Source organism: Sorex fumeus, unplaced genomic scaffold (assembly GCF_029834395.1).
Source record: "Sorex fumeus unplaced genomic scaffold, SorFum_2.1 ptg000151l, whole genome shotgun sequence".
Classification (NCBI taxonomy): Eukaryota; Metazoa; Chordata; class Mammalia; order Eulipotyphla; family Soricidae; genus Sorex; species Sorex fumeus.
The window spans coordinates 3,560,704-3,581,821 of NW_026606208.1; the positions used below are offsets into that span (position 1 = coordinate 3,560,704).

Below are 21,118 nucleotides of genomic sequence, written 5' to 3' on the forward strand. Positions count from 1 at the left end.
ATTTTCTCACTGGAGGAGTTTTAGTCGCTCCATAGTGAGGGATCTTCTGCTGAGGGGTACTTCACTCTCCTCTCTTAGGAGATGTTTTAGAGGTTAACAACTGCAGATGACCAAATGCGTCTAACTGTAAGGCGTCAGAGCACCAAGTGCTTAGGTCTCACTCAGGAAGAGCTAATGCCTGTTCTATGTTTTAGTTGAGAAGTTGATAGAATAATGAAGTTAATGAACTTGATTTTTTAAATCCCATAAGATAACAGCCTTGACGTCAAGATTTTTTTTCACTTTTGCTTTAATTATTCCCAGTTCCAAACATCCTGTTTTCACAAAATTGTTTTAAAAGAATTTTAATCATAAAGTACATATCATTTTAGCTTCTTTGCCCCTGGTCCCACAACTTACTTTAGAAAAAAACTTAATTGGGGTGTCTGTTTTATATCTAGATCAACATGTAAATGTTGGCTTATCTAAGAAATGATCAGTTCATCTACTAATTAAAGGCACTATTATTTCACTTGTGTTTTATAATTATAATCATTTAATAGCTAAATTGTTTCAAGTAATTTTGAGATTAAGTTTAGTGTAACTTTCACAGTTTAGTGTAACTTTCACTGCTGCCATTTTATTTATTGAAAAATAAATTTTTTAAAAAAATTTTTATTAAATCACCATGAGATAAAGAGTTGCAAAGTTGTCCATGATTGGGTTTCAGTTATCCAGTGTTTCAAAACCTGTCCCTTCATCAGTGTACTTTTCCCACCTATTGCTAGCTTTTTTTTTTTTTTTTTTTGCTTTTTTGGGTCACACCCGGCAATGTTCAGGAGTTACTCCTGGCTCTGCACTCAGGAATTACTCCCAGCGGTGCTCGGGGAGACCCTATGGGATGCTGGGAATCAAACCCGGGTCAGCCGCATGCAGGGAAAATGCCCTACCTGCTGTGCTATCACTCCAACCCCCTTGCTGGAATTTTTTAAAACCATTTCTCACTTCTGTTTGTCTATGGCTGTGCCCTCATCAGATTGTCCAGCATTGAAAGTATTTTAATGTTACTAGTTAGAATGAAAATTGGAAAAATAAAACTTTACCCTTTGATTACTTAGTACAAGTAAATTATGAAGTTGTTTGTTTCTTCCAGAATAAGACATCTCCCTAAACTCATACGGTTTATATTTAGAATAGGAATTCTTGGTATCAGATTTTTTTTTTAAATTTAGATTTCAGACCGTATAACTATGTCCTTTTTTCCTTTTTTTCAAGTATTCCTTTCTATAACTTCTCATGCAAAGATTAAAGTGAATATACAAATCTTTCTGATTATACTCATTATTCTTGGTATTTCATTTGATGTTTTATATATTATATATAATTGAGTTTTGAACTGTAATTACATTCAAAGAAACAATTGTATTCTTCCACTTAGGAACCGCTTAGAGAACGTGCCTGAGTGGGTGTGTGAAAGCCGTAAGCTCGAAGTCTTGGATATTGCCCATAATCAAATCTCTGACCTTCCCGCACGGTGAGTCGTTCAGATCAGGTCGGAGACCATTAGCCTGTCTGTTTTCAGAATACTGACTGAATGTCAAACTTGTGTTTGGGAACCCTGAAAGAGTCCCAGCCCTTATTTTCTATCTTACCTCCAATGGATCTTCACGTCCCAGACTTTGTCTCGTGGTGGAGAGTTGAGTGTGGCTTTGGCTCTCTGCCAGACCTTTGGAAGTAGCTGGAGGGGGTCGCGGCATCACTGGCAGACATTTATAAATAAGTCCAAGTGAATCTTCAAAGATCGGGAAACAGGACAGCTAGTTCTCCTCTGTAATTCCAACTCTTTTTTGTTGCTGCTGTTTTGTTTTGGGGGTCTTGCAGGGCTATTCCCAACTCAGTGCTGGGGACCCTGCATGCTCAGGGGTCAACCTGGGGCCTCCTGAACCTACCACCGCCCTTGGAGCCTCTCCTGCCTTTCAATATTCTTTCTGGATTTTTCACTTCTTTTTTTTTTTTTTGACGTTGACTTAATAATCTCTCTATGTGACAAAATGTTTGGATTCCTTCAAATGTCACTTTAAAAAAATTTTGTTTGTCTGTTTTATTTTGTTTGTTTGGTTTGGGACCACACCTTCACCCCCCACTCTGCACTCAGGGATCACTCCTGGCAGTGCTCGGGCGGCCATACGGATGCCAGGGATTGAACCCGAGTCGGCCCTGTGTAAGGCAAGTGCCCTGAAGGAAAAAAAAAAGAAAGAAAATGATTGGATCATTAAGCATTGAAAGGGCAAACTGGATTCTATTTTTCTTGCTGTGAAAGTGGGAGAAGATCCAAGAGCTTGCCTTTTCCTTCTTTTCTCTCACTTGAAAGTGCTGTTATTTTCATTTCATAAATTTTGCCCTAATGGCATTAAAGCAAAGTCAGTAAAGCAGCCTAGTGATGACGTCTAGGGTATAGCCTGCAGAAGGATCGCCATAGTATTTACTTGAGATTAGTGGCAGCCACGGACGGTGTGGCAGCGGTGGGTTTCGAACCCACGCCATCGAAATGACTGGAGCCTAAATCCAGCGCCTTAGGACCACTCAGCCACGCTACCTCCTGGCAAGCTCCCCGTGACGTATTCCATATGCCAAACACAGTAACAAGTGTCTCAATGGGAGATGTTACTGGGCCCGCTCGAGCAAATCGATGAACAACAGGACAGTGACAGTGACAGTGACAGTCGCTGCCACAACTCAGGGGGAGCTCTTTCCACCGCATGGATAAAGAGTTGTTACTTGGTACAATTGAAAATATAAAAGGTAGGGGTGCAAAAATAAAAAGAATTCTCACTCTTTCTCTCTCTGTCTGTCTGTCTGTCTGTCTCTTTCTCTCTCTCTCGACTCTCAGTCTCTCTCTCTCTTTCTGGAAGTATTGTCAAAATAATGTCACTTTTTGGAATGAGTTCTATTTGTTTGGGGCCCACCCGGAAGTGCTCAGGGCTTATTACTCCTGACTGCACTCGGGGATCCTGCAGGTGAGCTCTGGGGACCATACTCGGTGCCAGGGATCTAACCCGGGTGGGCCGTATACAAGGCAAAGGCTGTCTCACTCTGACCCTGGAGCAAGCTTTGACTTTCAGTGAACAATCTTGAAAGGTATTTGATCACTACCTTTGTTTCTTGTAAGAACAGGGGTCCAGAAGTAGATGTGGTTGGCCAGACTCGTAAATCTGTTAGAGGTACGCTTTCTAATCCGGCACACAGCCGTCAGCCAAGGGGTGGCAGGGCACTTCACATAGGAGTAGTTCAGTGAATGCTGAGGTGCAGACGTGGAGGGGCTGGAGAGCTGGTACGGTGGGAGGGCATTTGCCTTTGCACAACTTGCCAGGGCTGATTCCTGAGCACAGAGCTGGAACTAAGACCCAGGCACTATTAACAATGGCCCAGATTCCACAACCCTCCCCCGCCCAAACTAAACAGTGGATGTAAAATATATTCGTAATATATGCGTTAATTGCATGTTAATTTATTGAATATATTGGGTTAAATAAAGCATAAGGACTGTCTGCTTTTCATTTTTCACTTGATTAACACATCGCTATTTTTGTGGGGGAAGGAGGTTGTCCTGGGACGTTCTGGGGGCCTGGCCTGTGCATCAGTTGCTGTTGCCATCTGGCAGAGATGGTGGCGGGGGTCCAGGCAACTCCTGCTGACCGTGCTCAGGAGTCCCCGTGGCGCTGGGGTCTGACTAGGTCTGCCTCGTGCAACCCAGCACCTTGCCTGACTGTCTCGACATTCCCTTTTTGTCTTCTGAAGTGGAGCCGCTAGTAAACTTTTTTTTTTTTTATAAAAGATAGCCTTGCATTTATGTTTTTATTGAGTAACAAGAAACCTGCATTATATTTTTCCATTCCCTGGAAAATTTTATTAATTTTACCTTGTTCCTTAGGCATACACTCACCCTTAGTTCAATTCATGTGGAAATTTCTTCTGCTTTTGAGTTTTGTTGAGTGAGCATTTAGGTGACCCAGATAATGGTCCATCACAGTTATCAAGAGAAGACGTTGATGATGATACGCCCTGTGGACTGTGTGTGTGTGTGTGTGTGTGTGTGTGTGCGTACGTGCGTGTGCATGTTGTGTGCGTCCACACGCTCACGTGCACACATGTATGTATGCAAGCTGAACCCAGCCTCCTGCATGCAAGAGAAAGACCCTTTACAGGGAAGACACCAAAAATAAAAAGGGGCCACTGTAAAAACTTAACTGTAAGTTAAGAGCTTGGGCATGGATAAATGCTGTCATGATCCAAAAGATAATAACTAGATTCGGACCCTGCTAAGGTTAGGAATGATTAATCTGGCCTGAGCACTATAGTCTGAGTCTGTGGCAAGATGTTCCCAGGAGAGCTGCCCTACAAGTCTCAATGGTATCTCTTACTGTGTCCATACAAAAATAGCTAGTATTGATATGTTGATAAGTTATTGGACTGTGGAGAAGAGGAAAACAATATTTACAAGTCAACAGAGCACAAAGAAAGTTACAAATAAACACAGAGGAATGGGAGCACTGTGATGGGAGCAACCCAATAAACCTCAACTACCTGAGGCTATGCAGGAAGGACAAAACAGTGGTATCCTACAGGCCACCACTAGTACGGGAAAGTTTGATTGAACGAAAGAATGAAATCTTTGCTGTTGTCTTTCTTTTTGGTTTCTCTATTCAGTCTCTCTAACCCAACAGTAACACACACACTCACACACACAAAGACACACACATAAACACGCACTATCAATACAAAGTAATATACTTGTCCAACTTGTCCGCAGCACTAAAACTAATCTTTGGTTTGCTTTGCATTGGTAGAGGCTTTTAAAAAAAAAACTAAACAAATACTATGCCAAGCAAACTTTACATGTGCTGTTGTCAAGGAGTTAAAGAGCATTTATCTGTGTATTTTAACAGGTGGGACAAATAACATTCTGCTTTGCTTTCTCATGGTGACATTTCGCTGTAAATTTTGTATCATCCTGTCATGGATCTAATATCTAGACAAGACAGTGATTCATTAGAAGTTGATTTAAAACTGTGTTTAATGTGTGTGAAGAATTTGGCAAAAGAGAATTTAGTAGTTAAAAGTAGAAGCGTATTAAAAGGAAAAGAATAGTATATGAAAGAAAAGTTTGTTTTTTTAAGTGAAGCAAGGTAGCTTTTCCTGAAGCTTACTTAGGAAGTTAGGAGAGGAGAGAAAGAAAATGTGTTCAAGAGTGAAGGCAGAGAGCAAAGAAACAGACAAGCAAGTGAGATACATATTCAAGGGAAAACAGGCTTGAATGGCAAACCATAATAATGAATTTCTGATGAATTATTAGTTATCTCGGGGGGTGAGGGGGAGAGAGAGGCAGAGACAGAGAGAGAAAGAGCATATAAATGATAAATAACCCCATTCTACCCTCCAGGAATTCTAAACTGCAGGCCCAATAAGAGAGAAAAATCGTACAGCAAATCCTGCACTATTGAAGTGACAGGGGAAATAATCTAACTCCCCTGGATTATCCGTCTTCACACATTGGCCTCTCGGCCGGCAAAGCCCAGGGACGGGGGTTATCACTGTGACGGAGCAGATACTCCCTGTGTGTGAGGCCTTGAGCTACCTTCCCAGCACAGAAAGAAGAGGGGATGGTTCGGCCTGCATCCTGCTGGGGCTGGATGCAGAGTGCAGCGGGCAGGGCACCTGCCTCGCACAGGGCTGGCCCTATTGGGTCCCTGGCACAGACTGTCGTCCCCCCCCCCCCCCCGCCCCCTCCGGCACCAGCGGGAGTGATCTCTGAGCACAGAGCCAGGAGTCGGCCCTGAACTCCGCCAGGTGTGGCTCAAACACCAAACGAAAGGTGAATAACTGAACTTGCGAATTCTGTCATGCCAGGATATGGAATAGGTGGCGTGTGGTTTCACACGGGTGAGACTGGGTGCCGGCATCTTCATGAGCAAATAATCTAGTTTTGATAGTTGCAGTAGCACTGCACTGTAGCCCCGTCCTCCCATTGTTCATCGATTTGCTCGAGTGGGCCCAGTAACGTCTCCATCATGAGACTTGATGTTACTGTGTTTGGCATATCGAATACGCCACGGGGAGCTTGCCAGGTTCTGCCCCGTGCGGGCGGGATACTCTCGGTAGCTTGCCGGGCTCTCCGAGAGGCATAAATGGGTAGGAAATGTCTTATAACATGTCGTGCGGCCGCACAGGAAAGCAGCCTGGAGCGTGGCGGTGGTTGGGTAGTGGACTTCAGCTGCCGGGGCCGGGTCCCTTGGGCTGGGGTGGACTCTCACCTGCCCCACAGCCTGGTGCGGAGTCCCTTTCATCAGTGCGAGAGGAACCGCAGGTTCAAACATTTCATAAATATATATATATATTTGTATATATATGGCAAGTACAGAAATTGGGGCCAAAGTCGTTAAAACAAGGTTGCAGATGCTCAGAATGAGTTGACGGTCTGAGGGAGGGAGGATATTAAACGTCTGCCTGCTTCTGATATTTCTGTTGTTTGCTGCAGTGATGTGGGCTGTTCTGATGGCCGGGCAGGAGCAATACAGCAGCCAGCGTCAGGCCCAGGGCCTCCTTCCTCTCCTTCCTCCCTGCCAGGCGTGTTCTCCACCCCGCCCGGCCCGCGTCTGCTTCTGACTCTCCCCTCTGGTTCCCCCAGTAACTCGCCCCCCTGCTGTCTCCCCATGCAGCCTCTTCTGTAACAGCAGCCTCCGGAAGCTCCTGGCGGGCCACAACCAGCTGCAGCGGCTGCCCGAGAGGCTGGAGAGGACGTCGGTGGAGGTGCTGGACGTGCAGCACAACCAGCTCGCGGAGCTGCCGCCCGGCCTGCTGATGAAGGCCGACAGGTACAAGCCCCTCCATCGCGAACGCCTGGTCGGGGATGCCACGCTCAGGAGGGTGCGCCCCGTGGGACTGACCTTTAGTGGGGACCCGGCCCCCAGGAGACGGGGGCGGGGTGATGCTCGCGGCATTGGGCCAGTCCAAGGGGGGTGAGTGTCGTGCCTGCCCAGAGCCCTTGGTGCCGGCTCAGACCCCCTCCCCATCGGGCAGACTCTCACTCAGTTCCTACTCTAGGGTGTTGGTGCCGTAGAGTGAGCCCGGGCACTTTTCCTCACATTTGCACCGTTGTTCTCATGTTTGGTTGGGATTTTTTTTTTTTTTGCTTTTGCTTTTTGGGTCACACCCGGCATTTCACAGGGGTCACTCCTGGCTCTGCACTCAGGAGTTACTCCTGGCGGTGCTCAGGAGACCATATGGGATGCTGGGAATCGAACCCGGGTTGGCCGCGTGCAAGGCAAACGCCCTCGCCGCCGTGCTGTCGCTCCAGCCCCTTGGCTGGGTTTGGAACCCGTCCTTCTCTCGACACAGCTTTCCCCTCACGTGTGAATAAACTTTGCTTTGAAGAAGCAGACAAGCCAGATACTGCTTTCTGAATATGTTCTTGTACTTGGAGCTGGGGGAGGTTATAGTTAAAGCCATCGACGAGTTGTTTTCTAAGAGGAATTACCACATGCAGCGCCTCCTGTTTCAAAGAGCTGCTGGTGACTCTCGGCACTTGCATGCTTTGGGCCATCCGGTCCTCCTCGGAGCCCCTCTGAACCCTGTGTCCGATGCTTCAGCGCCTTCTTACCTGGAGCACCGTCACCTGTGCTGCCAGGGACCGTAACTGAGAGATGGTACGAAGGAGCCGACATTTAGCGCAGCTTAGGATAAAATGGACCTCGCTGACAGTGTCCACTTCCCGCCACCACTGTCCCCAGTTTCCCACCTGCCACCCTGCCCGAAGCCTCTCTCTGTAGCAGGCACTTTCCTTCTCTCTCTCTCTCTTCCTCCATTCCTCCTTCCTCTCCTCCCTCCCTTCCTCCCTCCCTTTCTCTTCCTCCCTTCCTCCTTCCATTCCTCCCTCCCTTCCTCCCTTTCTCTCCTTCTCTCTCTTACTTCCTTCCTCCTTCTCCCTCCCTCCCTCTTTTCCTCCCTCTCTCCTTCCATTTCTCCCTCCCTCCCTCCCTCCCTCCCTTTCTCTCTCTCTCTCTCTCTCTCTCTCTCTCTCTCTCTGAATGACGGATCTTTTAACATAAACTCGAAGGAGCTGGAGAGATGGTGCAGGCACTGAGAGATTGACGGTCTCACATGACTGGCCTCACATCTGTTTCCAGCACCGCATATGGTCTCCGAACCCCGCCAGAAGTTATTCTTGAATCGAGTCGGGAGCAAGCCCTGAACACGGCAGGGTGTGGCCCCAAAACCAAAATAGTAATAAAAAAAAAAAGTACATACAGGCACAAAGCTGAGGACTAGGATGGAGCATGTGCCTGTCAAACTGTCGCTTCATCTGGGTGAGCATTGTTGGGAATAGCCCGTAAAAACGTGTGTATCTAAATATACAATCCTATATAAAATTCCTTTCAGCAACTGTGATTTCAGCAAATGTGTGTAAAATAGGACTGATTCTCCTGCACTACATTAGATACCCCGGTGTCCCCACGTGTCCTCGAATTCCCCGTGCTTATTCCTGTCAGAGTACTCATCACATGCTGCGTTATAATTTCTGGGTTACTTGTCTCTTCCGCTCTTAAGTCAAAATGTTCTGGAGTCCAGTGACTGTTTTTATTTGTTTTGTTTCTATTTGGGGCCACATTAGGCAGTGCTCAGGGCTTATTCCTGGCTCTCACTCAGGAATCACTCCTGGCGGTACTCAGGGGAGCATGTTTGGAGCCGGGGATTGAATCCGGATCGACCGTGTACAAGTCAAGTGCCCTACCTGCTATACTTGCTCCGACCTCGATTTCTCTTTCATTGGTTGCTTTAGTGACTATGTCTTCATCATCGTGTTACCTTCAGCGTCGTGTGCTGTACCTGGAATAAATAAGATACTCCACAAATACCTATCAATGAGTAGTAATTAAGGACCAAGCATGTAGCTCATGGGTGGAACTCTTTCCTTACGAGTATGAAGCTGTTGGTTTGATTCCTTTGGTTCAAAACAAAAAGGAAAAGAAGAGTTGCAATGAATTCTTACTGGAAAATTTTGAGAAATAATTGGGCTGTGAGAAAAAATGGGTGATTTTATAATTGACCAGTGATGTATAATTCCCTGTACCAAAAAAAAAAATCAGTGTTTAAAGGTCACTGGAAGCTGGGGCTGGGAGCAATAACACAGCGGGTAGGGCGTTTGCCTTGCACGCAGCTGACCCGGGTTCAAGTCCCAGCATCCCATATGGTCCCCTGAGCACCACCAGGAGTAATTCCTGAGTACAGAGCCAAGAGTAACCCCTGTGCATCGCTGGGTGTGACCCAAAAAATAAATAAATAAATAAATAAAGGTCACTGAAAGCACCAGCCTTGCCCTGACCATCACATCTGAGTACGATGTGTAGGTTGGGGGAACTTGGCAGGTCCTTTTTGATGTTAGAAATAACATAGAATTGACTTCTTCTCCTGTAGACAGTTGTAAGTTATACTGCAGCCTGGCAGGGGGATTCCCCCCATAAGACTAACGAGGCAAAATTTGAACTCAGTTTTATAACAAACTTTCACTGCATCTTCTCCAGGTCTAGAGAAACAGCTGGATTTAGGTTTCGGGAGTCTGACATCAAGCCATTGTTGAGTCGAGACAAAGCCTTGATAGAGTAGAGCAGGTTATTCATGCTGGGATGCCCAGTGAATAATGCTCATTCTCTGTCCACTTCTGAGGACTTGATCTAAATAAGGTGGTCCTGTAGTTTTCCATCCCCTAGTAAATCAGTCAGGACGTGGGCATTGCCCTCCCTGATGCACGTCAGAACATGCCTCGTGAAGGGCCCACGTTATTGTCGAGGAGACGGTGTTCGGGCTTCAGGTGATTTCTGTGGGCCTCTGTCTTTCAGGCTATTCGCCACGATGCTGACCGGAGCCTTGGTGGTGACATGTGCTGGGCCCAGGGCCCGTCGTTCCCTGCTCTGTATTCTGTGCAGTTCCCAGCTGGGGCCTGTAGGGCAGGAAAGGAAGGATGGCATGAATCTCGTGACGCCACACGGAAAGTGTAGCACCTGTCCGAGGCACTGGGGGATGTCGCCGTTATGGAGAGCACCATCGGCTGGGCCCAGCGTGAGGGTGTGGGGCCCCTTGAGGTAGCAGCTTCTGAGGTCCCCGCAGGTGGGCCTGTGCGGAACCGACCACCCCCGTGGAGCCGGCGCCTATGGCCAGGGAACCCGGCAGCTTCTGCGGCTCTGTGGGCTTTGCCATGTGAGGATTGTGGGGAGCAGAGACGGAGCCAACATCTTTTACTTATCTGCAGTTCCCCTCTTCCTGCTCCGCGTGGCTGCTCTTCCCAGGGGTCGTCCTGAGTGCCAGGAACACACTTAGTCCCACGCTGGAGATGACATATGGCTGTGGTGCCAGGGACCCCCGAGAGTGGGACCAGCAGCTCCCAGAGCAGGGGGCAGGTCTGGGGGTGAAGGGAGCTCGCCCTCCTCCCACCTGCAGAGCGTGGCTCTTACCAGGGAAGAGCGAAGTGCCAGAAAGGTCGAAGGAAGGAACTTTTACAAGAAGGTCTGTTCCAGCGTCTTTATCTTCCCAGTCTAAGAGCCGCATCTCATGGGCCGGAGTGGTAGTACGGGGGCCGGGGGGGGCGGGGAGGGGGGCATTTGCCTTGCATGCAGCTGATGCAGGTTCGATCCTCTGCATCCTCTATGGTACCCCGAGCACTGCCAGGAGTGAGTCCTGAGTGCAGAGCCAGGAGGAGCCCCTGAGCATCACCAGGTGTGACCCAAAGGTGGGGGGGTGGGGGGAGAGAGACAGAGAGACAGAGAGAGATCTTCACAGTGCGGCAGCTGGTCTTATGGTGGGATCAGAGGAAAGAGGTTTGGTTCCCTGGGGCAGGTGAGGTTAGGATGGAGGCCGTGCGGAACCCATCACCTCTGTTGGGTCTCGTTGCCATTCAGGGAAGTGGAGAGTACTGCATGTTTGATTGATGCCTTTCAGAGAAGGAGTGAGCAAATACTGACAGTTGTGCGAGCCATTCTACCCAGCGAGTGTGAAGTTTAGACTATAAAGAAGGCCTCTGGGGATCTGTGACTGCCTTCGGCATCCTGGTTTTCAGGTGTGAGTTGTTTTAGTTCAGTGCCGCCAACACTTACCTGATCTTCATGTGTAAGTCTCTGTGCTGGGAGTGGAAAGGGGTTGAAAGCCGAATAAACATTGCGATTACTCTCAAGAGCATCACAGTCTAATGCAGTTTAAAATAACAAACAGTAATTCATAGTGAAATGTAGGTTTCAGGAAGGAAAAGCAGAAGAGCCATAGGACTGCTTTTCGGTTCTGGTCCTTGTCTGAAGGACTTTCGTACTGTGCTACCGAGGTGTGTGTGTGTGTGTGTGTGTGTGTGTGTGTGTGTGTGTGTGTGTGTATGGCAGACAGCGTCCGGCACTGAGGCTCTGCTCTTCTGTTTAGTTTGATCTGTAATACAGGTTTTTAAAACACATAGATGCTTCATTTTTCAAACACTTTTCGTGTGTGGTAACACATCACTCTTGCCAGTTCTGTGTTGGGTTATGCAACAGAGAAGTCCTGGATACGAGTCTTTGTAGTTAAAAATGTCAGTTCGTTTTATGCTCTAAGTAGCCCTTGTGTTTTGAAGCTGCAAGAGAACTGTCAGAAAAACGAGTTATTGAACAGAGAGCCCTTGACTAGACTTGAATTCTCCCTGGGGATTTTCCTCAGCGCTTAATCTTACCTGCCCAAATCAATGTCATGGTTTTAATGGTATCATACTGGCTCTTATTTATCAGAACTTTAGAATTATACCTAGTAATGGCTTTACCCTATATTAGGAGTTTATTATTTGTTAACCAAATCAAAGCGGGCAGACTGCTGTAAATGAATGACCTTAAGTAATATCATTTATCTTCCTCTGAAAACTTTAGGCTTTATCTAAATTGTCTTTTGGTGGGATGGAGGCGGGGAGGGTGTGCCAGGTGCTCAGGGCCGGCTCCTGACTCTGTGCTCGAGGGGCCTTGTGGGCCAGGGGTCCACCCCACCCCAACCGCTTGGTAGGTACCTTAACCCCCCTGTACTTACTGTCTCTCAGGCCCTAGAGTTCTTATATCTTACGTTAGCAATTTCAGTCTTCACATTTGCCCTCCATGCTCATCTTTGAGACCATTGTTTCATTCTTACCAACTTTCCACTGGAAGCTCGAAAGCTGTGGCCAGTCTGGACACCTGCTGGACCATCTATTTCGAGAGGGCGACTGAGCCGTATCTAGTGCCCAGCGAAGAGTCTGCTTCTCGGGGGGCGGGGGAGGGGGGCGGAATTGTCAGAGACTCACCTGGGTCTTCACCAGCCTCAAGCCCCTACTGTGCTGCTTGTCTTGCTGGGAGTTTGGTGCTTGCTTTCTGGAACCTCCTCCCCCCACCGAAAAGAATTCATCGCCTCATCAGCAGATGGACCAGGGTGGGGGCCACGGTTCTGCACGGAACGGGTCACCTCGGTGGAGGAATGAGGGGGCGCCGTCCTTCTGTTCTTGCCGGGATCTCGGCCCAGCCCACCCTCGGCTGCCTCACATCTGGACACTCAGCACATGCAGCTTCTCCCCATGCAAGGGGGTTGGGGGGTCCCAAAGAACAGAACCCCATGGGCTCGGAAAAGGGACTTCAGGGCTCTGCTCTCGGCGGCCCTGGGGGTCTGTTTCCATCCCAGTGGAGCAGTGCAAGGTCTTTTCAGGGGGCGGAGTTGGGGGGGGTGATGCACGCATGAAGCCCGTGGTAATTATTAAATATCGCCAGAGTCTTAGTCATATCACAGACCAGACGTTTCAGTGACTCAGACGGGACGTGTGTAAATATCAAGGGGACTGGAAGAACAGAAAATTTGGGAGCGTGTCATCAACTGACCCTGACATCTGGCTCGTTCGGCAGGCATGTTTCTGGCATTCTCGAGAGCTAAGTCACCTACAGGACGGATTTTTGTTGTTCCCCCACGAAGGGAAGGAAGGCCGCTGTCTTGTGGTCTTGTGATGCCGGATGTGTCACACTAGAGTGAGAACTGTGTTTCTCAAAGCCATGCGTCCAAAGCACCCAGATCCACTTTGCTACCTACCTTCCCACACCTCAACACCGGCTCCCGACTGCAGCCCAGGCATTGAAAACCCCGTCGGCCTCAGTCCACAGGCAACTGAGAACCACTCTGCCATATTATCTATGGAACTTGGAGACGCCAACCTTTGTCTCAGTTCTATTGATTGAACTTGCCAGTCCTCTGAAATCTTAACTTCTGTAATTTTGTGACCGTACCCATACTGAACTTGGTTTCAGAAAAGCACATCACATCTGTGTGTATGGGACGAGGAAGGGGGAGGGACATGCCTGACTTCGGAGCGCAGGGGCATATGTGAGGCCCCAGGGATCCAACCCCGGTCCTGTGTGCAGAGCCTGTGCTTCAGCCCTTTGAGCTGTCTCTTTCACCCAGCTTCTGTAGATTTCTTCCCAGAAACAATCCCTTCGTGTCAAGGGTGACAAACTGTCAAATGACCTTGTACTGAGAGACCGTCTCAAATAATCATATCTAACACTTCTTAAAAGGTAAGAACATTGAGACTGAAAAAGAATGATCAGGAGGAGTCACAAGATGCATTGCGTTGTTCCTGACCAGAGGGCATTAGTGGAACAATTGATTAAATTTGCATTAGAGTTATATTAGTCTCCTGCCCCTGCCTGACTGTCCTTGCTGCTGGGGCCCCTTGGAGGGGAGCGGGTTGAGCTTTCCTCCCCGCCCCGACCAGGGCTCCGGCAGCCAAAGACCTCCAGGACCAGCCACCACCATGCTGAGACCACTCTCCACAAACATGAAGGTACTGGCAGAGGGACAAAGTCACGCAGGTTCCGGGGCCGAGATCTCCAAGCCTACTCGGATTGGGGCCAAGCATCCTCCACCCAGATCCTCCAAATTCCAGTAGGCGGGGGTCACACCCACCACCTGGCCCCCTGGCGCCGTGTAATCCCATCAATGGCCAAGACTCAGAGACTATAAAAACCAGCTCCCAGAACCGCGCGGCCGCATTCGCAGCTGCGCGACATCCCATTATGACAGCTTATTATCTCATTCCTACTTTGGACAAACTGGCAGGCTACCTACCGAATGTAGCCTGCCCACACGGCAGAGTCTGGCAAACTCCCTGTGTCGTACCCAATATGCCAAATACCAGTAACAATGATGGGTCTCATTCTCCTAAAGAGCCTTGAATATAATCTCAGGGCTAGGATGAAGGAGACGTTACTGGGGCCTGCTCGAGGCAATCGACGATTAATAGGATGATTTGTGATTTGTGAGAGTTATAGATTGAGTATTCTATCGCTGTTAGTTCTTAACTGTATCTTTGGTTTAGGGGGCACATCCAGCTGTGCTCAGGGCTTACTCTCGGCTCGGTGCTCAGGGATCCCTCCTGATGGGGCTCACGGACCATATTCGGTGCTGGGGAACTGCATGCAAGGCGGGGTCCTTCCCAGCTGCACTGTCTCTCCAGCCCCTAGGCTGAGTTTTAAATGTGAGTTCTTTTTTGATTCTTGTTCACCAGTTCTTTTCTCTGTTTACTCTGTAAATGTGGATGAACTTTTTAAATAAGCCAGGAAGGTTTCCAGTTCTTCCAAAATAATCGTTTAGAGGTTTGTTCAGACCAGAGGTTCTTAAGTTCAACACCCCCTTCTTGGGATGAGTAGCATTTTGAAAATAGACCTTCTTTAAGGGAATACACAGAAAATGCCCCCGATGCACCCGAGAATATCGCTGCTTCCAGCGTTCCCGGGGATGGCGTCACCCACTCTGGGAAAGAGTATTAGAGTGTCTGGACTTGAGCTTCCCTTGGAGTCCCCACTGGTAGGTGATTTTACTAGGCAGTAACTGTGATTTTTTTTTTTTTCAGAACTCTTTTTTTTTTTTAACAAACTGGCAGGCTACTGAATGTAACCTGCCCACACGGCAGAGTCTGGCAAACTCCCCGTGGCGTACCCAATGTGCCAAATACCAGTAACATTGATGGGTCTCATTCTCCTAACCCTGAAAGAGCCTTGAATATGGCACTTTTTAAAAAAATCTCAGGGCTAGGACGAAGGAGACATTACTGGGGCCTGCTCAAGGCAATTGATGAAGAACAGGATGGTCGTGATCGTCGTTCAAAACAAATGAAGGATGTATGATAGTGATTCTAGTGGCTTTTGAAAATTAGAAGTGATAGGAAGTCTCAGTGGAAGCAGGTACGGGTAAGTCTGGTTTCGTAAGGCTTTGAATTCAGTTCTTTGTGTTTATGATGCATCTGTCATGGGTGTACCACCAGGCCTGGTGCCTGGCATTGCTTTGGGCTGCTTCTGGCTCTGTGCTCAGGCATCATTCCTGGTGGTACCCGATCTGATGCCAGAGGTGGACCAGGGCTGGCTGACCTTGCACCCGGTGCAAGAGAAATCAGGAAAGAGCGTGTGGCCACCACCTGCTAAGTGGAGGCCTCATCGCGGATGAAGCGTCTTTGCTCTCCGAGCAGGATCTGCTATCTTTCCAGACCCTTCGAGGGAGACGGAGACTAAACGGGTCTCAGGATTTTAGCTTTGGGCGAGGTTTTGAAAGGAATAGACTCAGACGCCCACCCTGTGACTCCGTCCCACTGTTTTCCGTCCTCGAGAATGTTTGCAGTGTTCAAGTAGCCACTGGTACCAGTGGAAGGGTACCACTCACACCACAACGATCAGTTTCTTTTGTCTCCTGAAACATTGTGAAGCCGAGGGCCAAGAGTTTCCCTTTTTTTTTTTTTTCTTTTTTTTTTTGCTTTTTGGGTCACACCCGCAATGCACAGGGGTTATTCCTGGCTCTGCAACTCAGAAGTCACTCCTGGCAGTGCTGGGGGTGGGGGGGACACACATATGGGGTGCTGGGAATCGAACCTGGGTCGGACGCATGCAAGGCAAATGCCCTCCCTGCTGTGTTGTCGCTCTAGCCCCGAGTTTTCTTTGTAAGGGGAGGAGTATTGAATTTACGTTTCCCAGGACCATTCTCAGAATTCTTGATTTCAGCGGTTTACCTTTTTTTTTTGGCTGCTGACCAGGATACCGGGGTTCTCGGTTCGTTCTCAGGAGTTCGGGGGATCCCTCTGGGCCCACCTGTGCTGTCTCCCTGCAGCTTCAGTTACCAGAAGGGCGGCCCTAGGACGTCTTTGTCCCCTTATTCCTCCCAAAGAGTGTCCTCAGCCCAGGGAGCCTCCCCTTATCTTCCTTCATCAGTGGGGGGTGGGCAAGCCCTAGCCGTGGCTCTCCAAGGAGCCAGCCCTTGCCAGTCCGTTTTCCTTTCAAAGCAGCCGTCTGTCTCCCTCGTGCCCCCCAAGCCTGTGCACGCTCCTGAGTTCATTCCTCTCCCCGCTTTCGACTGTCGTCGCGTTTCCTTGAGAATTGGATTTTAATGAGCTTGTCAGTCTTCCAGCCAACCCCAGTTCATGATGTTGTAGGGACATGCATTTCAAGTTTCTCCAATTATCTGCGGAAGAAATGCCTCACAGAGTACTTAAATCGGGTGACACGAGGAAACAGACTCATAAAATAAAGGACGATGGTGCCCAAACTGATTTCCTTCCTGGTTCCAAACCATTTCAGGAGCTGTGTGTAATGCCCTTTATTTTCCTCTCAGCACACGCGACTGTAATTTCCCATGACTATTTATGGTCTGTACGGCTCTTTTCTAACTTCCCTTTTTTTTTTTTAAATGTCAACGGAATACGTGTTTCTTTAATGGAAAATGTTCTATTTTAGGGAAGCACTTTTCCTCAGATAGTAGTGGGGGGGTGGGAGGTGTATAAATAAGTATGGGGGGCCGGGTGGGGGCAGGGTTGAGGAGTACTTACTAAATTAGTGGATTGAGAGCATGAAATGACAATCCTAGTGATAATTCCTGAATACCATCATCTTTTGGTTCCAGATTAAAACTGACTTGTACCTGGCATTCTATATCCGTTCTTTATAAGAAACACTTTATTATTTGTTGTTCCTTGCGTGTGGCATAATAACTCTGGACTGAATGCAGAAAGTAAGTTTCCGACTTGGGGGATTCGGAAAGCCGAGAATGGCAGTTGATCAACAGGGCGTTTCCAGGTGTGGAGAAGAGGCGGCTCTGACGTTGCTAATTTGGCCTTGGGTCGTTGGGTGTTTCGGTTGCTGTGATGCCCTGGTGTAACACGCAGTCTGTGGAGATGCTGTTGGTTCACCCCTCTGATTCGCACACTGTCTCCCTCCCCTCCCCTCCTCTCTCTCCCCTCCCCTGTGAATTGGAACCTGATTGCAGATCTCAGCAGGAGTCCCTTTCAGTTTTCCAGCCTTTTGTATTTATGTATTTATTCACTGTTACACCAAAAGTGTGGGAGGATTACAGGGATTTTGACAGTCTCACTTGCCTGAAGCATAAAAACATCACTGTGTCACTGTTATCACTGTCATCCTGTTGGTCTTCGATTTTACTGGAGCGGGCACCAGTAACGCCTCTATTCCTCCCAGCCTGAGATTTTAGCAGCCTCTCCTTACTCATCTTTCCCAACATATTGGAGGCTCTTTCAGGATCAGGGGAGTGAGACCCGCCATTCTTACTGTTTGGGCACATCGAATACACCACGGCCAGTTTGCCAGGCTCCTCTGCCATGCGGGTGGGATACTTACGGTCTCTGAGAGGCATATTGAGAGGCATTTATATATATATATATATATATATATATATACATATATATATACATATATATATACATATATATATATCTCACTGTATCACTGTCATCCTGTTGTTCATCGATTGCCTCGAGCAGACCCCAGTAACGTCTCCTTTGTCCTAGCCCTGAGATTTTAAAAAGTGCCACATTCGAGTTTCTTTCAGGGTCAGGAGAATGAGACCCATCATTGTTACTGGTTTTTGGCATATTGAATACGCCACGGGGAGTTTGCCAGACTCTGCTGTGTGGGCAGGATACTTCTGGTAACCTGCCAGGTTCTCCAGAGTAAGAACTAGATGATAAGATTTCACGTGGCCGCGTGTGAGGCTGCGTGCTTCCGGGAACAGGGTTTTATAGTTTCTGGGTCTTGGCCGTTGATGGGATTAGACGGCGCCGGGGGCCGTTGGTGGGTGTAATGCTACATACTGGAAGATGGGGGATCTGGGTGGAGGAGGCCCCAGTCCCAATCCGAACAGGCTTGAAGATCTACGCCCTGGGTTCCTCTGCTGGTACCTTCATGCATGAGGCTCTTCCGAACTCTCTCTCTCTCTTTCTCTAACAACAAAGTCTCCAATGGAGACGTTACTGGGCCCGCTCGAGCAAATCGATGATCAACGGGAGGGCCTCTCTCTCTCTCTCTCTCTCTCTATATATATATATATATATTTATCAAATATGGTGTGGTAATTATGGAAAATGAGTAGGGAGTGTGGCGGCGGTTGGGTAGTAGAGGTTGGCTGCCGGGACTGGGTCCCTTGGGGCGGGGAGGGGCTCTCACCTGCACCCCTCTGGGGCACCCCAAGTGAAAATAGCCTGGCACAGACTCCCAGGGGTAAAAACATAATACATTTTATTCATTGACCCTGCGGTTGTTTGAATGGCTAGTAACATACATATCTTATTTTCATTTTAATGTAAGAATTTTCAAAGTTTAATATAAATACAGAAAAGGGGCCAAGATTTTTTATTCTGCAATTATTTAAAGACTTTAATTGGTCTTTTTATCTTTTTTTTTTTAAGGGGCCAAGTTTTACGTGTAGCACTTGTGAATTTTCTCAGAGTCTAGCACTGTCACATGCCCGCTTCTATGTCGCGTAGATCTGCTCTTTCTAAATTTTGTGCACGTGGAGTTCAGTCCCGTTCCTCATGGCCCTGTATCGGGCTTCTGTCGCCCAATACTTGTTAAATTCACGCTGTTAATTAATGAATGTGGATGTGGTTCTTCATTTTCACTGCTGTATAGTGCTTCTTCATTACAGTGTAGACCACATTAGCTCCTGCCGCTCTAACGTATGCCAGGCATTTGGATATTACACCAAAAAAGATTTTGTCACTGAGTGATTTAGGAATGTTGTGATCTCATGCCCACTTGCTTCATCAAAAAATAAGAGCTTTTAGGGGGCTGGAGCGATAGCACAGCAGGTAGGGCGTTTGCCTTGCACTCAGCCAACCCGGGTTTGATTCCCAGCATCGATATGGTCCCCTGAGCACCGCCAGGAGTAATTCCTGAGTTGCATAAACCAGGAGTAACCTCTGTGCATTGCAAGGTGTGACCCAAAAGGCAAAAAAAAAAAAAGCTTTTAAAATTGGCTTTATGGTTCCATACAATTTGAGATCTATCTCTTTGTAATGAACGCATCATCCACAAATTAGGTTCGAGTGCTCCTCGTGGATAGCAGAGTTAGGCTTGAATTTGGCCATTTGGCCAATGCCAGATTTCAGGACTTGGTGGGGGTGTCAGGACTTTGTGGAGGTTTCAGCACTCAAGTTCTGGCTTACCAGCAGGATTTTGTTGGATTTTGTTGTTGTAGCCTGAGATTCCTGAATGCCTCTGCCAACAAACTGGAAACCCTTCCTCCGGCCACGCTCTCGGAGGAGACGAGCAGCATCCTGCAGGAGTTATATCTGACCAACAACCACCTGACGGACAAGTGTGTGCCCTTGCTCACGGGACACCCCCACCTGAAGATCCTGCACATGGCCTTCAACCGCCTCCACAGCTTCCCGGCCAGGTAAGGGAGGCTGAGCGTGGGCGGGTGCTCTGTCTCTCGAGAAACGGCCTCAGCTGACAGCAACCTGTCCTCAGTTATCACTGAACTCAGCCAGAATCACCCTTCCCCTAAGGCAGGATGTATTCGTTCCCCTGAACTCAGGGACACACTCAACTAGGATTTTCTAAGATCTTAAAAATCGGAGTGATAGCACAGCGGTAGGGCGTTTGCCTTGCACGCAGCCAGCCCTGCCGAGCCGGGTTTGATTCCGGGTTTGATTCCTCCGCCCCTCTCAGAGAGCCCGGCAAGCTACCGAGAATATCCCGTCCGCACGGCAAAGCCTGGCAAGCTACCCATGACGTATTCAATATGCCAAACACAGTAACAACAAGTCTCAAAATGGAGACGTTACTGGGCCCTCTCAAGCAAATCGATGAACAACGGGAGGACGGTGACAGTCTGTTACTCTAAAAAAAAACTTGAGGTATCATTAAAAATCAATAAGCTATCTTCTTTTTTTTTTCTTTTGCTTTTTATGGGTCACACCCAGCGATGCTCAGAGGTTACTCCTGGCTTTGCACTCAGGAATAACTCCTGGCGATGCTCGGGGATATGGGATACTGGGAATCAAACCCTGGGTCAGCCACGTGCAAGGCAAATACCCTACCGGCTATACTGTTGCTCCAGCCCCCGATAAACTATGTTATTTGGCCGGTGTGTTTCATTTGGTTTTTCTTTGGGAGGACTACACTCAAGGGTGCTTAAGGGCTACGTCCCGCTTGGTATTTGGGGCTCCCTCCTGGAGGCGGTGGAGGGGGAAGGGCAAACCTATAAGGAGAGGAGAAACACACCTTCAGTGCTGTTTTACCCTCGTGGGGACCCTGCTTTTGGGGATCTAGGAAGTAAGGGCAACTGAGGCTTAAGTCGGGAGAGCAGATGTCCAGGAGGTACTATCATCTGGAGTCAATCAGCTCCCAAGCTACAAAAGTGGGCCCGTGTGGGGCCTCGCATCAAACCCGGCCCTCGCAGCCCTAGATAGACGCAGCAGCTCCTTAGAACTTAGGGAGCGAGAAAGGTTCTATTTTTAATTGTGTTTAAATTTTTTTATGTGGGGGAGTACTGTATGGCCTCGAGCTAAATCTGTGTAGGATTTACGCCAGTGCTGTGTCATTAGCGTTTGTCCTCCTCACTGGGGTCTGATCGAAAGCCCAAGGAAGAAGGTCCACAGCACAGTGACCGCTTGGGGGCGGATCACCCATGGGCAGCCAAGGGAGGAAAAAGACACCCACGCTTTCCGGTATTTTTGTCTTGTCCATTTATTTCCTGTCTTTGTGTGGTTTGGGGGCCACACCTGGGAGTTCCCCTGGTTGCTCTGCTCTCAGGAATCACTCCTGGAGGGCTCAAGGGACCGTAT

At 48.3% G+C, this 21,118-nt stretch overlaps 1 protein-coding gene and 1 non-coding gene across 2 annotated transcripts in view; one reads left to right on the top strand and one right to left on the bottom strand.

Moving 5' to 3' along the window:
- Nucleotides 1-21,118, top strand: part of PHLPP1 (PH domain and leucine rich repeat protein phosphatase 1) — a 218,533-nt gene that overhangs the window by 167,752 nt on the left and 29,663 nt on the right. The window contains exons 9-11 of the mRNA XM_056106973.1: nucleotides 1,418-1,513; nucleotides 6,696-6,851; nucleotides 19,525-19,725. Of these exons, the coding sequence (XP_055962948.1) occupies nucleotides 1,418-1,513; nucleotides 6,696-6,851; nucleotides 19,525-19,725 (453 nt within the window). The remainder of the gene's footprint in view (nucleotides 1-1,417; nucleotides 1,514-6,695; nucleotides 6,852-19,524; nucleotides 19,726-21,118) is intronic.
- Nucleotides 2,494-2,576, bottom strand: TRNAL-UAG (transfer RNA leucine (anticodon UAG)). Its single transcript has one exon. It is a non-coding gene; the product is annotated as a tRNA-Leu (tRNA).